Source organism: Schistocerca serialis, chromosome 3 (assembly GCF_023864345.2).
Source record: "Schistocerca serialis cubense isolate TAMUIC-IGC-003099 chromosome 3, iqSchSeri2.2, whole genome shotgun sequence".
Taxonomy (NCBI): Eukaryota; Metazoa; Arthropoda; class Insecta; order Orthoptera; family Acrididae; genus Schistocerca; species Schistocerca serialis.
In genome coordinates this window covers 313,074,843-313,099,034 of record NC_064640.1, presented here as the reverse complement: position 1 = coordinate 313,099,034, position 24,192 = coordinate 313,074,843, and the positions used below count along the sequence as shown (strand labels likewise).

Here is a 24,192-nt window from a genome sequence, read left to right as displayed (position 1 = left end):
AATTTCATTTACGTGTTATGATTTTTATATATATACTGAGTTGCGGTATCTATGGACACAAAGCGAAAATCGTATTGACAACATTACAACATTCAAGTCAGTTTTAATAACCAATTTTTTAAGAAAGTCACATTGACAAACATGTAGGAACATCTTTCAGTCAATCATATAATGTGAGTCCTGATCGTCATATCTTACAAATGCAAATAGTTTGATTTGCAGGAAGGCAACTTAGGAGCGGTTGTTTGAATAAATTTACGTGTGTGTTTTTTTAACGTAGTCGTACAAATAAAATTTTTCCTTTCAGTAAAGTTGTAACATTTTTCTCGACACTGTAGGTTTCGTGGCTTATGTGCATTTTGTGATTGTGTTTTGAGGAGTTTCGAATTCCATTCCTGTCGAAGCATAGAGCTATTTGAATTTGTATGTTGACGGAGTGACTCAGAATGGTTCAATTATTCAAGTGAGTGCTGTGGTTTGTTTGTCAAGTGGGTGTGCAATACGAACCGTTGATTGTGAGTGGAAAATTGATCAGACTATAAAATACTTTTTCGGACAATTAGTTTTCCACTGTTCGTGATGGCAAGATAATCCCTTTGCATTTACAATTTCCAAAGAACATAGTTGTTGTTTTGGTGGTCATTTGTCTCCGAGTGTCCGAAACCGGGCGGAGTCTTAAAGCAACAAGTGCCAAAAAGTTTGAAACCATGGGCTGTAATATAAGCAGTCCTGCAGGAGACAAGGAAGCTGCCGAAAGATCGAAGAAAATTGACAAAGATTTACGCGCAGATGGAGAGCGAGCGGCGAAGGAAGTTAAATTATTGTTGCTGGGTAACTTGTTAACACTGGATTTTTATTCATATTTTCACAGTGTACTTTTTGATATATTTTTTACATAATATGTTGTTAATAAATGACTTAGTAATGGTGGACAGTGTCATAAGCTGCTCTGTAACGTGTTTATCGATTTTACTAACTTTATGTAGGAGACTTAAGCAGTCAATTTGTTGTTAAGTGTAGGCGTTATTAATGTGATAGAATTGACAAGTACGCAAGTTTTTCGATTTTCGGTGGATGACGTATGATTTACTGAGTGATAGCGAGTAGTGTAATATTCATTAAGAGTGTGGCAAATACTATTTTGTGCCAAGCAAGAAACAATTTAAGTAACATCACGATGGAAAATACTTTAAAACCTGTATATTGATAAGAATGTAAAATGAAAATTAGATTTCGGCTCTTGTGTTTTTTATATCAATAACGTTAGACTGTCGTCGTCGTCATCTTTGTTATTGTGGCACCCTATAAGATTAATATGATGTGTACATGGTCACACTATTCGTAGGCAACCATCGAAAGTTCTAGTTATATTAACTGCAGCCCCATAGAGTGTTTGCTTCAGTTGTTCTCAGTAAGCAAGTTTGTAAACAACACTGGCATTTGTAAACAGAAGGGGAACAGGGAGTGGGTTAAGGTACATGTCAGTAGATAGGTGATAATTTGGTTGTGAATGCCCAATAAAGGTTGTGGCAACAGATTGACCTGTAACATAATGTATTGTTTTCGTTCATACCCTATTGGCACAATTATTGCACTTTTCATCACAAAAGCGAAAACTGCAAGCTAAATTTAAAACACACATATTAGGTAATGTGCAAAGTTCCAACAAGTATTTTCATGCATATTATGCACATAAATTGTACATAAAGTATGAAAACTTCGAAAGGGGGTGGTGCCCTCTACTTAGCTTGTACCCACTGCAGATTGTAAGTGTTTGTGGAAATACTTGTGTGTGCTTAAAATAAATGTAGACTTCACACCTCTGTATATTCACTTGTCAGTGTAACACGGAGTTCAACAGCACATCTAACGAAAGATGTTGGTGCTTAATTAAAATGTATTTCCATCCAGATGTATATAGTTGTTGTTAATTGATACTGCTGCAGTGAGCTATTTTGTGTCTTACAATTATTACGAATTGGGGAACATTTTTGTGAGAATGCAATTATGGGTAGTTTGCAGGTGTTGAGTCTAAGAGTTGCAAGAGAGCAGTTAGGGTAGCATAGTAATGTTGAAAGTGCATGAGTGATATACAATAAACAAGTTGCCACAGTAATTGAGATTAGGATGCTTGTGTGTTTGCTAATGTAACAACATTCATTTTATTTTCAGTTTGTGGAAACTGATGACATAAATTATATTTATACTACTAACTAATTTATTCATAAAACAAAGATGATGTGACTTACCAAATGAAAGTGCTGGCAGGTCGACAGACACACAAACAAACACAAACATACACACAAAATTCTACCTTTCGCAACCAACGGTTGCTTCGTCAGGAAAGAGGGAAGGAGAGGGAAAGATGAAAGGGTGTGGGTTTTAAGGGAGAGGGTAAGGAGTGATTCCAATCCCAGGAGCGGAAAGAGTTACCTTGGCGGAAAAAAGGACAGGTATGCGCGCGCGCGCGCGCGCCCACACACACACACACACACACACACACACACACACACACACACACAGATATCCATCCGCACATACACAGACACGAGCAAAAAAATGTCAAATGTCTGCTCGTGTCTGTGTATGTGCGGATGGGTGTGTGTGTGTGTGTGTGTGTGTGTGTGTGTGTGTGTGTGTGTGTGCGTGTGTGTGTGCGTGCGTGCGTGCGCGCGAGTGTATAACAGTCCTTTTTTCCCCCAAGGTAAGTCTTTCCGCTCCCAGGATTGGAATCACTCCTTACCCTCTCCCTTAAAACCCACATCCTTTCATCTTTCCCTCTCCTTCCCTCTTTCCTGATGAAGCAACCGTTGGTTGCGAAAGGTAGAATTTTGTGTGTATGTTTGTGTTTGTTTGTGTGTCTGTCGACCTGCCAGCACTTTCATTTGGTAAGTCACATCATCTTTGTTTTTAGATATACTTTTCCTACGTGGAATGTTTCCCTCTATTATAATCATAACTAATTTATTCCTTTCATTTAGGTGCTGGTGAGTCAGGAAAAAGTACAATCGTGAAGCAGATGAAAATTATCCATGAGACAGGGTATTCTAAAGAAGAATGTGAGCAGTATCGCAGAGTTGTGTACAGCAACACTATTCAGAGTCTGATGGCAATTATACGCGCAATGGGGCAGTTGCGCATAGATTTTGCCGAACCAGGAAGAGCAGTAAGTAGAATATTGTATGTTCTGGTAAGCACTGTTAATTGCTGCTGGGTATCTGTAGGCCCTATCCTTGACAACATGGCTGTGATGCCTACATTTTGTTGTTAGATTTCCATATAATTAAAATCAAACATTTAGGCTTAATGTGAGTTATAATTGTGCAAGCCACAATCATTACCAATTTGTTTATGCTTGTTGCTGCTTTTGTGGTAGGGGGGGGGAGAGAGAGAGAGAGAGAGAGAGAGAGAGAGAGAGAGAGAGAGACTATTAGCAGAAAGTTAATAGTTTGTTTGGAGAGACAAGATTTGTGTTTCATTGTCAGTGTTGTAATGCTTCTTTATCATATCTCCGCCCCCCCCACTCCCTTATTTTTGTTAAACGCAACTGTATGGTTAATGAATCTGTCAGATTTTTAACTGAAGATATTAAGTCCCCTTTGTCCTTCGTTTCTGTCTGTCAGCTGTAGCAGCCATTTGAATGTATTTGGTATAGATATAATGGCTGGTGTCAGTTTTCTTTGTTAATTTTGTTTTTCTTTGATAACATCTTCAAGGAATGAATTGAGTGATACTTCAATGCTCACTGGACTTAGGATTAACCTGGATTTTTGTGGTAAACTGCTAATGAGACTCCATTTCACTTTTTAGGATAATGCTCGTCAGTTTTTTACTTTGGCCAGTGCAGCCGAGGAAGGCGAACTGACACCAGACTTGGTAATATTGATGAAAAGGCTGTGGCAGGATGCTGGTGTGCAACAGTGTTTTGCTCGATCAAGAGAGTATCAGCTAAATGATTCTGCTGCATATTACCTAAATGCTTTGGATAGAATATCACTACCCAATTATGTTCCCACGCAGCAAGATGTTCTCCGCACAAGGGTGAAAACTACTGGAATTGTAGAGACTCATTTCACTTTTAAAGGACTTCATTTCAAGTAAGATTTTATTATTTGATTTTTTGTGTGGTTGACCATCTGTGTGTGTGTGTGTGTGTGTGTGTGTGTGTGTGTGTTCATGGAATTTTTCAGATCCATGACTGTGTAATTACATAGTTAGTAAAAATATTTAAAAAGCAAAGATTACTTCACAGAAACCTTCTGTGACATGAACATCTGTATTACAGTGTCCTTCAAATTACTTTTTTGAGTCTGTAAAATTAATTATTTCAACAAGTTTCACATAACATCATGGATTACAACATGAGAAATAATACTGTGAAATTTCTCTTTAGAAAGAGAGGGCTGTTTAATATGTTGTGTGAAATATAACACATCTCCACTACAGTTAGACTGCCCCCCCCCCCCCCCCCCGCACACACACACACACACACACACACACACACACACACACACACACACAATGGCTTCTGCCCATTCGCAAATGGTAGATTCGTGGACTTTGTGTGTTTACTTTTGCCTACTGTCACTCTGTTTATCACCTGTGGTATTGTATTTTGCAGTAAAACTCTGTTTTGTTCTTCCAATGTATCTGTCTGGTCACTCTTTTCTGGGTTGTCACATTTTGTGAATTTATTATATATAGGGCATTATTTAGGTATCTTAAAATTATATGTGGAATTATACCTTCGCTGTACGCTTTAATCCTTTGTGGGGTTTATTTGTAACTGTATTGACTCATTAAGAAGAAACTGCAATGGTCATTGAGTGAATATCAGATGGAAAAACTATTAGACTTCCTAAACATTGTACAGAAAATTGTGCAAAATTCAGATTTCATTTTCAGTAGGCTTCCAGCAAAACTGAAAGAAATTGGGTGATAAACCCCATGTTTTCAAAGATACGTTGATAGGTTTCCTTGTGGCACTCTCCTTCAATAAAGGTACTGATTGAAATGGCACAGTGGACTCACTTTCTGGAGGATGATGATTGAAATCTGCACCCGGCCATCATGATTTATGTGTGATTACCTTAAATCATTTCAGTTAAGTGCGTGGATGGTTCCTTTTGAAAGCGAATGGTCTATTTTGTTCCCCATCTTTCATACAATCCAGGCTGCTTTGACTGTTGACCTTGATGTCGATGGGTCATTAAATCCTAATCCTTTCATCAGTAAAGGTTTAGATTGGGGCCAGTGGCATACTTACATGTTCCTTGTTGCAATGTTATCAGTGCTCACATTGAAGTATGCAAGGAACAAAAGGGCGTGTGTCAAGCTGCTGGTTCTGTGCAGGCAGACGAAGCATTTAGAAGCAAGAGATGAAGGAGTATGGTCACATTATTATGTCAGTATAGATGTGGAATCCAATATGTGTTCAGAAACAGCTGTTCCCGGTTCTCCCGTTAATCACCCCTTTGAAATCTCTCATATTTGGAAGAAACAGTCCAATATTTGTGACAACTGACATTATAAATTTCATTGCTTCTCTCGGGAATACATTGTCAGTTGTTTCCGGACCTTTCATTGGTTAGGTAAAATTGTCATGCCATTGGCTACACACAACCGTTACATTGCCAAGTTACGAACAGTAGATGGATGCTGCTGTGACTGGTGCTGCTCCTCGTCCATACTTTAGCCTCCTTTTTCTGTTCTGTGTAAGAGTTCCTCACAGTTGTTGAAATATTTTTTTCTGTATCGTGTGTGTGTGTGTGTGCGCGCGCGCGCGCCCACACACACTTACTTTTCCATTTATTTGTTTGTTCATTTATCCAGGGATCATATTACAATGACAATGGATTTGTCATCATAATACAGTGAAAAAAACAGGTTAAAAATATAAATACACCCAGAACATGTAAATATGATTTAAGGCAGTGGTGTCCAACATGCATGTGGCCCAAGAAGTAAGCGTCTGTCATGTGACTTGGTGTAAAAAAAAAAAAAAAACTGAATATTTTCAGTCTGAAACTCGTGCCACAGGATGCTGTTCTCTCATTGGTCCATCCCACTGTTTCTTTTCCATTATCAGTTATTGTTAGTAGTGTTCAGTATATTATATGTTATATGCGGCTCAGAGATACTTTTCTTCCAGTGTGGCACCCCTGCTTTAAGAGGAGACTATGGGTGGTTGGAGGTGGCCTCTTGTTTTATTAATTCTTTAGTCCTATTATTTATAAATTGTCTAATCTGCATTTTGTAAACTGATGACTCATTTCATGCCCAATTTGCTTTGTCTCATGGTCCCACTGAATCTTATAAATAAACTAATATCAGTCACAAGAACTCTGATGACTTGGTGATTGAACATATCAGTAAATGGTTTTTGACAAAGGTGTTTGGCTATAGTAGCCTGTTTGAAGATGAGCGTATGCATGATTTGTTAATGATGGTATCAGGATTCTTGTGACTTTTGTATTATTTGCATATTTACCACATGAGTCTGACCTACACCCAAAATTAATTGTGGAGTAATGAATTAAAGTAGTGCAGCTGTTGTTAGCAATGATGTTATCCTTCTCAAAATTTGTCAACTATGCATCATAATATGAATAAATTGCTTCATTGCTGGTTATTCCTGTGCACTGTAAGTTCTTGAGTGGCTCCATACATTTTGAAAATTGTCATTGTTAATGATTTGCCAAAGTTGCAGTTGTTATGGATGGTAATATTTTCTCCTGTCATAAAAGTTTCATGCTGTAGGAGATGCCTACCGTAAAAAGTTTTCACATCTAAATGGTTTTCAAGTATGACATCATACCATGGATTCACCTTGGCACATTCCACACTTCTTACCATACAGTAGATTGCATCAGTGAATGTCTGTGTATGTTGGTTGGTCTGGGTAGTGATAGCTGTTGAAAATGGGATATGTACACTTTTTCTTTCTATACTTGACTAATTAGCTGGATCATTCTGTGTTCTGAGGCACAATAATTCAACTGCATGCTCAAATGCCATTGTCAGTTATGTGATCGAGGATTGCATGTATACAATGTGATCAGCTTTAGTAAATAACTTCCAGACATAGTTATAACAAATTTGAAACTTTGCTGTGGTTTATAACACAAGCTCACAGGATATTCCCTATGGCAGTAAAAATAATTTTTTGGTGCACAGTCTATAGCTGAAATTCCATGAACTATCCATTAACTGCACCCAAACTCTTCTTCTTCTTATTCTTCTTATTATTCTTCTTCTTCACTTCACTTCAATTCAATTATTAGGCTTTTGCCTGTTCCATGGTGCCCATCTCTTTCTTGCCCTTCCCAAACTGCTTCAGCCTACCATAATATAATTTCTGACTTTGTGAGGTAGTTTGCCACTCTTCTTTCTACTAATATGTTCACTCCATTTTCTCCTGTTGTTTTTCTCATGTCACATTTATGTGTTCCACAACCAAAAAATTACATTTCAGGCAGATGTTGACATTTGGCGATGCTACGTCAATGTGTCATTGCACCCTTAATTTCAAGAAAGCGAGTTAAAGATATGGAAGTGGTCATAGTAACGGGAGCATTTTATGTCCCACCTTAAATCTGAATAATCTGTGAAGAATATTGAATGGTTTGTTTGTTTTCAAAAATACATCACCTCATTTCTTGCCATTTATTTGTTACCTATAACTATCCTCCCATTGTCCATACGGTACAGATATCTACCAGGTGGCTATAATTAAACTTTCCCAATTTGACATGCTGTAACACGAAAACTAAGTATCGTAAGATTACTGCACTTGATAGCATTAATGTCAAGGACATGGGTAAGAGAAATAATGCAGAATCAATTCAATCGAAACACTTTCAATGTGCTGGTACTTTACATACTGGCACCATTACTGCTACAAAAGGGGCTCAATATGGCACCCATCAGAGTCCAGAAGAGCCTGAAAGTGCAGGATTGCATTCTGCACAGCAGAATGAAGCATGTACGTAGGTGTGCTGGCTAGCTATCTTGATATGCTGTGCTTCAGATCAGCATGTTTGAATGTTTCCCTGGTAAACACTGCCCTTCAGGTAGCCCCACAACCAGAAATCACAGGGAGTGAGATCAGGTGATTGTGCCGGTTCAAGCATTCACGACCGATGTGCAGTGGGGCCCCATCTTGAATGAAAACTGAGTTCAATGCGTTTCTCTCCTGTAGGGCAGGTATGACATGCTGGTGAAGCATATCTCAGTAGCGCTGGCCAGGCATGCTGCACACCCTTGGTCCTTGAGCACCAACTGGTTCAAAAAAGAATGGACCAATGATGAATGTAGCCATGAAGCCACACCATATGGTGGCACGTTCACCATACAGAACAACTTCATGCGCAGCAACTGGAGGTGAAGATCCCCCCCCCCCCCACTCAGCAACTCTGTGTGTTTACCTCACCCATCAGAGAAAAATGAGCTTCGTCTGTCCATAGGATGGTCCAGGGCCAGCCCTCATCAACTTCAATCCTTGCAAGAAAATTCAGAGTGAAGTCAACACGTTGTTATGCATCCTACGGTGCAAGCAATTGCACAATATGTATCTTGTATAGATACCATTTGAGAATGGTTTGAAGCACCTTCCATACAGTGTACCACTGGATGTTCAACTCTCGTGACACAGCACAAGCACTGCCTGACAATTGGGCATTGCACGCAGCATTGTCTGCCATAGCAACAGTGATTTCATCAACCACTTGTTGTGCAACCAGTCATCAGCCTCTTTCCAGAGTGACGACCAGTTCTCCAGTTGATTCGAACTTCATCATTCTCCGCACAGAAGGTGGAGAAAGAAGACCCTTCGGTAATCCTTTCAGCCGGCGATATTCTCAAAGTGCAGCTGCAGCATTACTGTTGTTTTGGTAATAGAGCTTCACCAATAACTCCCGTTCCTTTTGTCCAGGCTCATGTTGACACTTCAACAAGTGCACTGCGACTGGTCAGGTGTGAGACACTGAATCACGATGACTGATCATATGATTTTGAAACACATCCTTGTTGGTTTTTGAACATTTGTGAACATATTCTAAGTTTATTTTTGAATGCGTGCGTAGTCTATGTCATGTCTCTGGCAGGAGACTCCCCGTCGCATCTAGAAATAAACTTTCCTGCAGACAGAAGGGGAAGGGGCTGTATGAGCTGAGTGGAATAAAGCCGAACTGGTGAATGTCAATCGCTTTTTGTTTATGTGATTGACTGGGTTTGTGAATGATCAGCGTTGTTATAGTTACCAGCGAAAACCAAAGATTCAGACTATTAGAGTGAAAATAAACTACTAACAGGTAAGAAAGATTTCATATTGTCTTCTCGGTGTATCCAAGAAAATGAAATTTTGATAGAAATTTTTTGGCCAGACCGCTACACGAGTAACAGCTAGTTGTACAAACCCCGGTAGCAGCCACCTAAGTTCTATTCTGGAAGTAGCGCAGAAAATGCCTAAGCAGTTGATTGTGGCAGGGTTAGTGAAATTAACCAGAGAATAAGCTTTGACACTGGCAGGAATAGTTACAGAATTAGTGATGAAAAGATTGATTGTTAGAACGAGGAAGGAGAAGAAATGGGGACATCACACAAATTATGGAAGAATATGACGATTCCAAATTCATATAAAAATTTCATAGTACTACTTTTTGACCTCATGCTTGAGAAGCTGGAGCGTATCAACAAAATGTGAAACTATTTCCGAACATAAAGCTTGTTGCTTGTAGTAGGCCTAATAGGCATTTGATATTGGTACTTCCTGAATTATATTCTGTCGTGTTAAAAAACAAAAAAAACAGTGACCATTTGTGCTAAAACAGTCTGTTTATTTGGCATCTGTTACAATTGCTGCAATATTAGACAGACCTATTTCGTTTTATCTAGCAGACAGTGACAAAATATATGTAATCAGATCGAGAAACCACACCAGTTTTAGGTACTGTTTGTATTAACAGCTTTTTCAGTATTAGACAATGACATTTCGTTTTTTCATGTGGCAAAAATGTTTGATGAATTTTGAGGTAATAGATCCTTTCGCAGAAAGGAAATGACACCATGTAAAGCTGTAGCAAGGTTAGAGAGGAAGAAAAATGCTAGGACTTAAAGATTGAAGAAATGTGTACTGTATGTTACACACACACACACACACACACACACACACACACACACACACACACACACATACAAAAACAAGTTATTAGCTAATAGGCAATAAAGACTGCAAATTTTCTGAAGAGTACTTGTTCTCTGGGTTACAAATAATTCCATCCAATATTAATTGCGAGGGTTATAAAAACAAAGATGATGTGACTTACCATACGAAAGCGCTGGCAGGTCGGTAGAAACACAAACAGACACATACATACACACAAAATTCTAGCTTTCGCAACAAACGGTTGCTTCGTCAGGAAAGAGGGAAGGAGAGGGAAAGACGAAAGGAAGTGGGTTTTAAGGGAGAGGGTAAGGAGTCATTCCAATCCCGGGAGCGGAAACACTTACCTTAGGGGGAAAAAAGGACGGGTATACACTCACGCACACACACACATATCCATCCACACATATACAGACACAAGCAGACATATTTAAAGACAAAGAGTTTGGGCAGAGATGTCAGTCGAGGCGGAAGTGCAGAGGCAAAGATGATGTTGAATGACAGGTGAGGTATGAGTGGCGGCAACTTGAAATTAGCGGAGATTGAGGCCTGGTGGGTAACGGGAAGAGAGGATATATTGAAGAGCAAGTTCCCATCTCCGGAGTTCGGATAGGTTGGTGTTGGTGGGAAGTATCCAGATAACCCGGACGGTGTAACACTGTGCCAAGATGTGCTGGCCGTGCACCAAGGCATGTTTAGCCACAGGGTGATCCTCATTACCAACAAACACTGTCTGCCTGTGTCCATTCATGCGAATGGACAGTTTGTTGCTGGTCATTCCCACATAGAATGCATCACAGTGTAGGCAGGTCAGTTGGTAAATCACGTGGGTGCTTTCACGTGTGGCTCTGCCTTTGATCGTGTACACCTTCCGGGTTACAGGACTGGAGTAGGTGGTGGTGGGAGGGTGCATGGGACAGGTTTTACACCGGGGGGCGGTTACAGGGATAGGAGCCAGAGGGTAGGGAAGGTGGTTTGGGGATTTCATAGGGGTGAACTAACAGGTTACGAAGGTTAGGTGGACGGCAGAAGGACACTCTTGGTGGAGTGGGGAGGATTTCATGAAGGATGGATCTCATTTCAGGGCAGGATTTGAGGAAGTCGTATCCCTTCTGGAGAGCCACATTCAGAGTCTGGTCCAGTCCCGGAAAGTATCCTGTCACAAGTGGGGCACTTTCGTGGTTCTTCTGTGGGGGATTCTGGGTTTGAGGGGATGAGGAAGTGGCTCTGGTTATTTGCTTCTGTACCAGGTCGGGAGGGTAGTTGCGGGATGCAAAAGCTGTTGTCAGGTTGTTGGTGTAATGGTTCAGGGATTCCGGACTGGAGCAGATTCGTTTGCCACGAAGTGATCCAGTGCTGATGCATAGAGCAGTCTGCGTTGGAGAGGGAAGGTGGGTAGTCTCTATGTGACGTGCTTATGTTGTTTTTAAATATATTTTTCACGCGTGGAATGTTTCCCTCTATTATATATATATATATAAAAAAAGAGGGACTGGATGTCAAACTGGGCGACTGGGAGCAGGAGAGAGATCACAGGACATTTTAATTTCCACTGTCCTGAATATAGTTTGATGGCATCCATTACAAAATCTTACACGTCTGAATTCCACAGAGCGAAATACAATGACGTGCAATAGAAGAATACTGTGTGAAGAGGTGTGGCACTGCACTTTGGTACACTGGACCAAATAACATGTCTAACATTTCCTCTAACACATGTTTTATATATCAGACTCTTCAGAAAGATGTGCACTACAAAATGAACATATTTTTGAAAAGTCGATTTTTTTTTTTTTTTTTTTTAAATTTTTGGCGTCCTACCACAAACGCTCGAGGAAGGGGGGGGGGGGGGTGCAAACAACTATTTAGTATTTCCACGGTTTGGAAATAACGTTGATCCAGTGCTGATGCATAGAGCAGTCTGCGTTGGGAGAGGGAAGGTGGGTAGTCTCTATGTGACGTGCTTATGTTTAGTGATTTTGCTGTTTCCTCTTCGTTTATTGCTCTCATGTCAAATGAAAACAAAATGGATTTCTGTGGCCGGGAGCTATCAATTGAATTAAAATACATTCACATAATTACAGAAGGCTAAAATATGTTATTAGTTTCAGATTTTATTTTCACCTTTCTGACAGTCAAGCATTAAGTGCCTTGCAGAACAATGAAGTTATTTTTGTTGGTTTGCTGAAGAAATTTGGCTTTTATTAATCTTTTCTGCCGAATTACTCAATTTATTTGAAACAAAGTGTTTAATTCCACACTGTTGGCTAGCTTCAGCTGTTTGCTGCATTTCAAAATTGCATCTTTTCATCTTCTAGCACATATGGCATTATGCCATAATAAAGAACCAAACATGAGATAATACAGTACTGGTTCTCAATTTACATCCGAATCTGGACATGCAAATGTGCACTGTAAGTCGAATTATGCATTTTAGTATGGTTCACGAAATTCTGATGCTCTGGGGGTATCCTCTGATGTCTTGTTTCTTTTATGACATAATGTAAAATCCTTTAATGTTTTAGACATACAAGCATACAGGCTTCCTGCGCCTTCGTAGCTGTGTAAGCGCAGTGACGCCTGTTACCTGGCGCTCTATGGAAACTGCTGAAACGAACCTATTTCTAACAAGTCACAGGATAATACTGCAAATGGTTGTTTGAAAAGTGTTACTTTCAAAGTAAATTTCGTTTTATGCAAGCTGAACTATGTGTGAGAATGTACAATGAATTTCTTAAATCACAGAGCATTTACCTCTCATTTAAAAAGCAACTCTTTGAGGATGACAATTTAGAAAAATTTTCAGCCCAGAAGATCAGACATTTATGTTATTGTTAAAAATTTTACTGTCACATTTGTGTGATGTATCTTAAAGTGTAACATGCGCAAAAAAGATCAATATTATATGCGAAAGCTTAGCTTCTCTTGCAGCTTATTAATCATGGAGACCAATATTATATGTGAAAGCTTTTCTTTTAGCAACACCATGTAAGTTAATTTAAACCATTAACTTTTCCAATGTGTGTATACATGCTACTTAACAGTGATATTGCTATTGTGTCCTATGCTCTTGAGTATCCGCTGTCATCAGCTGGTGAGATCACGTGACATGAGCTATGACTGACTTACAAAAGTGTATCGCAATCTTGATTTCAATGCTTTGGAAAATAACATGTGGTGTTTGGTGGAATTCAAGTAATACAAAAATATGCAGCGTACATGTTGCTGCACATCAAAGATCTTTCCAAAATGTGTTTTTCGATAAGTTTTACTGATCCGAAGAAGAGTATACTGTCACTTAACACGGAAAAAGTGTATTTTGACCCGGGAGAAAATGTTTTTGTTTAACTGGTAAATCCAGGATTTTTTTCTGCGTATACACCCTGTACTATTACAGAGAAAATTTCAGGTTTAAATGGTTGTTCATATTGTTGGTTGTGTGTTGTAGGCTTCAGTTTTAGCAGGTAGTAAGTAGATGCTTTCTGCACAGCTGAATGTACTTTGTAACCTCTTGTATTGAATTCTATTTATTGATATTAAGAAATAATGTTAGTACATGCTTAAATATTTGCTTCTTTTCTATGTACCAAGGATGTTTGATGTTGGTGGTCAGAGATCTGAAAGGAAAAAATGGATTCATTGCTTTGAGGGTGTCACAGCCATAATATTTTGTGTTGCATTGTCAGGTAAGAATCTTTTTTCTTATTCAAGTGCTTATTGAGATTGTTTTGTGTATTCTATGTAGTAGTTACAGTGCATTTTAAAGTGACTTGAGTTTTCGTGTTCCTAGGTTACGATCTTGTGCTTGCCGAAGATGAAGAAATGAATAGAATGATAGAATCAATGAAGTTATTTGACTCAATCTGTAATAGCAAATGGTTTGTCGAAACTTCGATAATTCTTTTTCTTAATAAAAAGGATTTGTTTGAAGAAAAGATTGTCAAAAGTCCACTAACCATATGTTTCCCAGAGTACACAGGTAATAATTTAAACATTTAATCTACTTTTGATACATACTGTTCTGTGTGTAGTTTCAGGAACCAGAAAGGGGTAGGGACTTGTTTTTGTAGGGGTGGATTTTGATGTGTGGGGACAGACATACAAAGGTGATTAATTGTTCTGTGGTTGACCACGGCTTTGGTATAGAACAGAGAAATTTCAATGATGGGTGGGTAGGTAGGTAGGTTGGTATACTGTTAGATATTTTTTAACTATTTTGTCTGTGTTACTTGTGTAATCAGAATAAATAAGATAATCATCTGAAGGGTACTGATGTAAAAATATGAGTAACTGAGTTTCTATTTTTCTGTATGACCGTATTTATATACATTGGTAAGCATTTAAGTACAGAGTTGTACACTTTTAAGTAGATAAAGCAGTTTCTATGTTTAATCGGGCCAGTATTAACCCTTACTGTGATGAAACTGCATTTTAATGTTTGTTTGCAGTGTTTAACACTTGCTACACATGAGAAACTTGCTTCTCACTAAACACCTCAAATTTAACAAAATACTGAAAAAAGTTTTGGAAGGAGTGTTTATTATGAATATTCTTCCTTTTCGTGTGTGTTAAATTAGTGACGTTTATTACAGTGTTTGGAAAATGAAAGGAACAGTTTTTTCATAAAACAGAAAAATGCCGAAGTTAGAGTATTTTATGAATTCTGTTCCACGTCTTAATAAGCTGTAGTAAATTGATCATTTTTGTCATAGATATACTCACCATTTCCTTATTGGTAAAAGTGTTTTGTGGGCCCATATATTCTGAGTCTGTGACATGAAGAATCTTTGTTGTTGTTTGTGACACTGAAGATGATAGGCAGATTCTGTACAACCTGACAAAACAAAGGGACTTGTTTTGTACTTTGTGGCACATTTTGTATCATAATATACCAGACAGAGTTTATCTCTTTTGAGAGGTTAAAGAACCTGGTGAAATATGTGTATCTCATGTTGTTTGTTAGTTTCTGTGACAACCCAAGAAAGATAATTTAGTCATGTGTACTGTGACTGGAAAGGAAGGACTATAATTACTGACTAGGCTGTGAAAGCTATCTTGCAAGGATCTTTATGAAAGGCTTGGTTCTGTTGTGATTTGGATTTTTCATAGTTTTCCTAAGTCACAACAGCAATAAAACCAGGATAGTATGGCTCAAACAGTGTTTACATACATTTTAATTGTTTACATAGAACAGAAATTAGCTCAGTGCAGATAAAGATGGCATCATAGTTCTAAAAATGCTCTATGTATTAAGGGGTGATAGCTTATAAAGTATCCCTGGAATAAAGAAAATATAGTGGAAAATTATGAACATTGTAAAGTACTTGGTTGCCACTCACCTGATATTATTAAGTCCATGCTAATCAAATGGCATTGGATATCTACCATATAGAGTTTATAAAATGTTTTGGAAGGCTGCTGAGATTCAAATATGTTTGTGACCTTTTGGATTTTATGATTCAGATAACATTTGTGTACTTGTAAGGCTTTTTTTTTCAGTCATTGTAAATCCCTCACATAATGTTAAAGGTGAAATTGGTATTTAAAGGGTGTAGTGGTAAGTTAACGTCACCCAGTGTAGGAGACAGGTCACTCGTTAGTGCTAATTGTATAGGGCTTTTGCAGAATCTGGCCTCCTTTATGGTTACACAGTGTATGTGTTTTCAGTTCAGTGTGAGAGATTTGGGCTGGACACAAGAGTATTTAGGACCAGCCCCATCTCTTTCCTCTGTTCTGAGGATTGGGAGCTGCCACATTTCTTCAGGTAGCAACTCTTCATGGTATGGCAAGCATACTGAATTTATTCTCTATGCCATCACCTTCACACTATACTATTTGTTCAAGACCTAATGAAACACCATGTTAATAGCTATCTGCAAGCAGTGAGGCCTTTCATTGGTCATGCAAACAGCTAACATTCAAAAAGTGATTTTTCAAGTATTAAAATGTTATGCATAATTTGTAGCAAATTTACGCTTTTCCATATTAAGAGCACAAGGTTATCTGGCATATGAAAATTTGGAAAAAGAAGTAAGTGTCTAGTTGTTAAATTTTACTTTTACAATATTTTACTCAAGAACTGCAATGTCATTGCAAACATACACTAATTGTTCAGATCAGGAGATCACTCTTAGCTACTCATTTCTCAACATGCATTAATGATTTTTCACACAAATTCACAAGGTACAGGACATAACTGTTTGTAATCATGAAGGTGCTGCACCTGTTCAGGAGTTACACTGATGAACCCAATAGAGAAGAAATGATCTTGAAGATGTCAAAATTACTTGTGCTACAAAAGCAAGGGAAACAAGCAACAGTCTGCTGCTGTGCAGGGCACATTAGAGTCTGGGAAATAAGGAAGCTGATGTAGCTGCTGAGGGAGACTTTAGGGGCCCACTGCGGAAAAGTATTGTCACAGTGCTTCGGTGTTGCATGAGAATGTCATGTGGAGATAAAGAGTATGGGTGGAAGTGGTGATTATTGATTGATTGATTGATTGATTTTTATTGTTGTAGAGACCTCAGAGATCATTTGAGGCATTACAAAAGTCAATAACACAATATAAATGTTACACAAATAATTACAAAAACAAGAAAAAATTACACAATATAAATATTACACAAATAATTATGGTACCTTCACACAAATACAAAACAGAGAAACTCCTGGTACAAATTGATATTGCATAGTAAATTTAGCCAATTACAGACTTACTCATATATAGAAGCATATAAAAACTGATCACAAAGTGTAGTCATACCATATTCTTTGCCTCCCTTAAAAATTCATCAGTTTCATAAATGCTGCAGTCAGAAATGTGGTGAAGTGACACCTCCAGAAATGAACTGTGGTGAGAGGACCCAATTTCCTGTGATGCCTATGTTGTATGTGTTTGAGTAAACCACATTTTAATAAAGTGTACTCTTTTATGACAAGAGGACAGTAGTAAGAGGGGATCATCCAAACATTTTAGCTCACAATGAAAAGAGTAAGACACATATTTTATAATTGTGTGTATCGTCTGATTGCCAGGTTCTAGGTTGGAGATTCTAGTGTGTTGCAGGGTGGCTAGCTTCGCGCGCACACACGTGCAAGCAATGTATTTTGTGCAAAATTTTAATTTTTCTAAACACACACCTGTATTTCTGTTGAGTGTCCATGATCATTATTATTTCTTAGATGCAGCCAACCTGATATTTCTGCTTTCTTTCAACTTATATATATGTAATAATTTTGCTTGTAACATGCTAAGAGTGTTTGTTTCTTCTAGTTCTCAGTTTTTGGGATTTTTGTGAGTTCACAATAAAGCTTCTTAAGTAATGTTAAATGGTGCCATTCTTTCTTTTATTCACTTATGATAAAAATATTTGAATCATGGCATATTTTTGTTAAATGATAAGAGTTCTTACATTCAGGCCCACTACCTTTTTCACACCTTGCTTTAGAATCAGTGACAAACATGTTGCACATTTTTAGTTTGATGTGTAAAAATGAATGAAGTGAGTTTTTGGTTTATCGTAGGCATTATTAACTATACATCATAGAAACACTTGCTCATATAAGATGTGATTTTTCCATACAAAATCACATGTTAATTATTTTCAAAAGTAGCAGTTCATTAATTTCAGACATCAGGCGGACATATTTAAGGTAACATGAAATACTTTGGTTACTGGCAGATGAAAATTTGAATTAGACAGTCTCATAAAATTGTTCAAAAGTGCAGTTTGAAATGTATAGATGTCCCTGTTTTTCATCTTCATAAATAGTTACATAATTTTTACATTTTTCATCTTCATAAATAAGTTTTGCATTTTTTGTTTAGAAAAGTTGATATACTATTAATTTTGTCAATGATTATGTGTGATCATATTTTCTAATTTGAAGCACTATGGAATTTGGCTTTTACAATTTTGTCAGTGGTTATTTCCCACAGCTCACATAATTTCACAGCATCCATTGTCCTCCCCCTTCAATAGTAATTAGTGTGGTTCAGCCCCAACTTAACTCTTCCTTATTCATTGTTAATATTACAGTATTAGCTGTTTGTAATGTTTAGGTGACTATTTGTGCAGTAGTTCGCTATTGTTAAAAACATTATCAGGAGCCTTGCTATTTAAAATAGTTACCCTGTCCAAATCTGGACAATCTTTAAGTTTACGAACCTCACAAAAAGTTTTGATAATTTTGTTACTATCCAGGTGGTTCCCATATTGTGATAGGAAACTTTCCAAGGAAGAATATGCAAATAATTCTCATGAAAGTGTTCATAGTTGAGAGTACGGAAAACTCAGAATGCTAAAACATTACAGTAAAGTGAGAAATGGATGTATTATCTTTCAACAGTGCAAAGATAGTCCTAATCACATACGTACAATATAATGGCAAACTGAGTACTGGAGTGAAAAAAATAAATAAAAAAACATACTATTAATATTTCAGAGACTAAGCCTGAGCATAGCTTGGGTCATAATATTGTGTTAAAAACATTACACCCGAGTATAGGGTGGGCCACGATTTTCTCAATATGGTGCCAGCCATCTGTAACTCTAAAAACTACCTGTCCCGTGATGGGTGGTGCCTTCTATTGTCAATTTCTAAATTATTTCGAAAGAAATATGAACGAACATAACAGCTGCTGTCACAAATTACTGAAACAATTTGATTACATTGATGAAATTTTGTGCATCTACTTGTTAGGTTTCCCATCTTGCTGTAATTCTGCTACAAATACGTCATGTTTGTTGATTAAGCAAGAAATTTTGGAAGCTCAAGGGGAAGAAATAGCTCAAAAACTCACTTCGCATTGTTTTCTTGGGAGGATGATTATACTTTGTCATCATTATTTTAAAATTTGTAATCGTTCAAAGAACGAAAATAAATATGAAAAATGAATCATGAAGCTAGGTCATTTTTTAGTATGTATTGCTCTTGAAGATACATCAGTTACATATGTGTGAGTAACGTTTTAAATAACAGCATAAATGGCCAGTCTCCTAGGCCTGATATTTTTCTAAGTGCCCAGTCTCCAAAGTGTTCACACGGAATTATGAAACTGGAATTCAGTCATGAATTGTTTCCTACATAGTTGCAACACAATGTCTGATAGTAGCTGTGAAATAGCACCTTTTGTCATTGGATTTTGCATTTGTGTTTGCAGCATTTGTTATAAAATTGTTTGACTTTGAATCTATACATATATAAATGAAAGTCCCCCCCACTACATTTTTGTCTGTCTGTATGTGAATGCTTCTCTTGGGAACTACTGTAGGGATTTTGATACAGTTTTCAATAATGAATAACATTAATGAGGAAGATTTCTGGGCACAAAAGATAGGTATAAGCTGTCCGACTGCAGTGCCAGGCCGGCATGAGCTGCCTCTACCGGATCAGATATTAAGCTGATAAGAACAGACTTTTTGGTCGAGAGTTAATGTTTGAGGTGTGAAGGGAAATGTGTGAAAAGGTGACTCAGAAATTGTAGCTTGTGCCAGGCAGGTGCTGGACTCTGGTGGCTGACAACTGGTTGCAGCTCACTCCAACGTGGTCAGACCAACCATGCTGTAGTAGCACTGCAGTTAGGTGGCAGGCAAGTGGCCATAACTCAAGCCAAACTGGCACTGCAGTTGGGTGAAACTGGTCTTGCAGTAACTAACAGCTCCCATTGTTGCCTTGAGATGTCATTCCAAGTGCCAATTAAATATGGAATAGGTAACGTTGTGCCTCCTGAGAACTTTCCTGAACTGCTTAAATTGTTGCGGTTATATGCAAGTGATATTAGTTTACGTAATGTTCTCTGAATTTTAATCGCAACTCCATACAAAATTACTACTACTCCAGACAAGTCATCTGGTCATAACACTTATGTGCTACCCGTTCGAAACCATGGCAGGAATGTTATTAACATATATATCTTTTTTCAGGTTCTAATACATATGAAGAAGCAGCAGCATACATTCAGATGAAATTTGAAAATCTGAATAAAAGGAAAGACCAGAAAGAGATCTACACACATTTTACTTGCGCTACTGATACAAATAATATACAATTTGTTTTTGATGCTGTTACTGATGTCATCATTAAAAACAATCTCAAGGATTGTGGTTTGTTCTAGCTCATCTTTTTTGATAAGGTAAGAATATTTGGAAATAATATATTACCCTTTACAGTCTGAAATATCTTAAGTCATACACACATATATAAAATTTGAGCCTGTACTATACTAATGTAGAATTTAATAATCAACTGCTCTCGCAATTTTGTACATCAGGTCGAAAGTATTGGGTTGAAATGAAAATAAATTATTATAGTTACAATATTTACACTCCCCCCCCCCCCCCCCCCACACACACACACACACACACACACACACACTCTAGGGATTGATCGATGAGAGGATATGGAACAAAAAAGGTCTAATGAATGTATGTCTGAAATGAATGGTTTCCATGCTAGAGACCATTTATTCAATCATACATTGTTACAGAAACTGCTGTCTAATACACACACTGTACCATGAAGCCACAGTTACAATATTTGTTGGAAATGGTTTCTGTGTGCCTCAACATGAGTGTATGTTCCGGAGCATGTTCTGTTTAATGTGTTTACATCGGCCAGGCTCCATTCAAACAGTGTCAAAGGCAGCATGAATACACTGCTCCAGTGTCTCCTTATTTGGAATGGGATCTGCATACACTGTACTTTTGAGAGGGGCCCATAACCAGAAATTGCATGGCTTAAGATCCTGTAAACGAGCAGGCCATGCAACTGTGTCCACGCGTTCATGGTGAAGTGGGCTGGAGCACCATCATGTAGCAGCCACGTAACACTTCAAATCATCGATGGCAGTTCTTCCAGCAGGGTAGGCAGAGTCGCTCACAAGGAACACTGATAGTTCCGGCCTGTTAGGTGATGTGGAAGGAGACGCGTCCCAAAATATGGTCACCAGTTATCCTAGCCCACACATGACGACTGCAATGATGCTGATTATTTGCTGTCAGCATACCATGGGGGTTCTACATAGTATCCTACAGATGGCTGTAATGAAAGTTGAAGACACCACTTCCGTAATAGTGGCCTCGTATGCATATAAGCTGGATGACACAAATTCCAGAACTTGGCTGCTTGGTGAAGAAAACAGTGACAAAACTGCTCCTGACGTGGAAAGTCTATTGCTAATAAGCCCTGCACACGCTGTAAGTGATGGGGGTAGTGACAGTTGTCATGTAGAATGTTCCACAGGGTCGTCTGGCTTACCCTGTACGGGTGGGCCAATTGCCTGGTACTGACATGGCAGTCGCCTTCCAAAGTGTTAATTGTATTTTTCTTCAAGTCTGGTGTCCGAACATTTCTCTTATATCCTTCACGATTTCATGCTTCATGAAATGACCCTTTCTTAGACAAATGGCAAAACATTGTCTCAGACATTGTTGTCGGCAGGGGTGGGTCTCCTGATGCAACGTTGCTGTCCATCGTCTGTTATTTGCCTCTCCGTGAGTAAACAACATGTTGGCAAATTCTCAATTAGGGCATGACGTATAAGGAACAGTACCACCCTCTACAAAGAAACCATGCATACTGTAATTGTGGCTGCATGGTACACCATATTAGACCACAGTCACTGTAACAGTAATAGTGCCTCTGGCTTGATACAGGATTTGGGGTGGACATAATTAAAACAAAGGCACTTTTTTGTTGCGGCGGAATCTCCCAAAATTTCAATCACCAACATTCTCCACCAAATGCGAAAATATTTTTTTGACGCTGACCTACATAGGGAGAAACACTCGTAATAATAAAATAAAGGAAATCAGAGCTCGCATGGTAAGATATAGGTTTTCGATTTTTCCACATGCTGTTCAAGGTTGGAATAATAGAGAATTATGGTGAAGGTGGTTTAATGAACCTTATGCCAGGCACTTAAGTGTGTTTTGCAGAGTATCCGTGTCGATGTAGAAAAGGATAGGTTGCTACTCACCATATAGCGGAGATGTTAAATCAGACACAACAAAAGACTACTAAACGTGTAAGCTTTCGCCCAGAAAGCCTTCTTCTGAAATAGGTCACACACACACACACACACACACACATACCACCACCACAACCACAGCAGCACTCTCTCTCTCTCTCTCTCTCTCTCTCTCTCTCTCTCTCTCTCATAGGAGAAGCAATCTGGGTGGTGGGGCTAAGGAGAAGGCTGGGGCAGGGTGGGGGACAGTAAAGTACTGTTTGTGGGAGCACACAGAGAAAAGGTAGAGAGCGGGTGAGGCAGCTATATGCAGTCAGAAGGTTAGACAGTGAGCGGGGGGAGTGGAAAAGGAGAGAAGTATAGATACTGTCGGCATGCTTGTGGAGTAGAAGGCTGTGGAGTGGGAACAGGGAAAGTTATAGGTGGTTGAAGGACAATGATTAATGAAGACTGAATCCAGGAGATTTACAGGAAGATAGGATATATTGCAGGTAAAGTTCCCACCTGCTCAATTCAGGAAAGCTGGTGTTGGTAGGAAGGACCCAGATGGCATCAGCTGTGAAGCAGTCATTAAAATGACCATTGTATTGGGCAGCTTGCACACCAACTTGGTGGTCAAGCTGTTCCTTGGCCACAGTTTGTCGGTGGCCATTCATGCAGACAGCCAGCTTGTTGGTTGTCATACCCACATAGAACGAAGCACAGTGGTTGCAGCTTAGCTTGTAGATCACATGACTGGTTTCACAGGTAGCCCTGCCTTTGATCAGATAGGTGATGTTTGTAACCGGGCTGGAGTAGGTGGTGGTGGGAGGATGTACGGGACGTGTCTTGCTTCTAGATCTGTTTCGGGGATATGAGGCAAAGGGTTAGGAGCAGGACTTGTGTGCAGATGATCAAGGATATTGTGTAAGTTTGGTGGATGGGGGGGGGGGATACTATTGTGGGAGGAGTGGGGAGGATAGTGAGTTAGACATTCCCCCTTTAAGGGCACGACAAGAGGTAGTTGAATCCCTGGTGAAGAATGTGATTTAATTTCTCCAGTCCTGGGTGGTACTGAGTCACAAGGGGAATGATCCCCTGCGGCCAGGTGGTGGGGCTTTGGGAGGTGGTGGATGACGGGAGGGATCTGGCGTGGGAGATCTGTTTTTTGTACAAGGTTGGGAGGGTAACTACAGTCCGTGAATGCCTCAGTGTATTTCAAGAGGGACTGCTTGTCCCTGCAGATGCAACGGCCATTTGTGGCTAGGCTGTATTGAAGGGACTTCTTGGTATGGGTGCCAACTGTCAAAGTGGCGGTGTTACTGGTGGTTGGTAGGTTTGATATGGACAGAGGTACTGATGTAAGTCAACATTGAGGAAGGTGGCTTGTTACGTCGAGGAGAACAATGTGAAGTGAATGGGGGAGAAGGTGTTGAGGTTCTGGAGGAATGTGGATAAGGGCATCCTCACTGTCAGTCCAGATCATGATGATGGCATCAGTAAATCCGTACCAGGTGGGGGTTTGATATTCTGCGTGGTTAGGAAGGGACTCCTCTAGATGGCCCATAAAAAGTTGGCTTAGGATGGTGCCATGCGGGTGCCTATTGCCGTACCCTGGGTTTGTTTGTACCTAATGCCTTCAAAGGAGAAGGAATTGTAGGTTAGGACGTAGTTGGTCATTATGACGAGGAACGAGTTTGTTGATTTGGAATACGTAGGGCATTGGGAAAGGCAGTGTTCAAAAGTGACTAGACCATGTGCCTTAGGGATGTTAGTGTTAATGGGTTTGGCATCAGTACTGACAAGCAGTGCACCATGTGGTTAAGGGACAGTAACTATGGAGAGTTGGTGGTGGAAATGGTTGGTATCTTTTATACAGGAGGGCAGGTTGCAGTTCATAGGCTGAAGGTGTTGGTCGAACAGAGTGTGTGTGCACTGCAGGTAATGATTGTGCTGCCAGATGCTCCTGCTGCTAAAAGCTGAATTAAATCTCAGCAGTGTGTTGCGTCGTGAGGCCCCACGGAATAGAGACTTTGCCTGTGTTTCCCTAGCATCTGAGCTGGCTCCATCTGAATATACA

General features: G+C 39.1%; 1 protein-coding gene across 1 annotated transcript in view; it reads left to right on the top strand.

Moving 5' to 3' along the window:
- The first annotated feature begins 232 nt into the window (after nucleotides 1-232).
- Nucleotides 233-24,192, top strand: part of LOC126470120 (guanine nucleotide-binding protein G(i) subunit alpha) — a 39,518-nt gene continuing 15,558 nt past the window's right edge. Inside the window, exons 1-6 of the mRNA XM_050097724.1 lie at nucleotides 233-831; nucleotides 2,982-3,166; nucleotides 3,811-4,097; nucleotides 13,754-13,848; nucleotides 13,953-14,141; nucleotides 20,089-20,297. Of these exons, the coding sequence (XP_049953681.1) occupies nucleotides 708-831; nucleotides 2,982-3,166; nucleotides 3,811-4,097; nucleotides 13,754-13,848; nucleotides 13,953-14,141; nucleotides 20,089-20,279 (1,071 nt within the window). The 5' untranslated portion in view covers nucleotides 233-707 and the 3' untranslated portion in view covers nucleotides 20,280-20,297. The remainder of the gene's footprint in view (nucleotides 832-2,981; nucleotides 3,167-3,810; nucleotides 4,098-13,753; nucleotides 13,849-13,952; nucleotides 14,142-20,088; nucleotides 20,298-24,192) is intronic.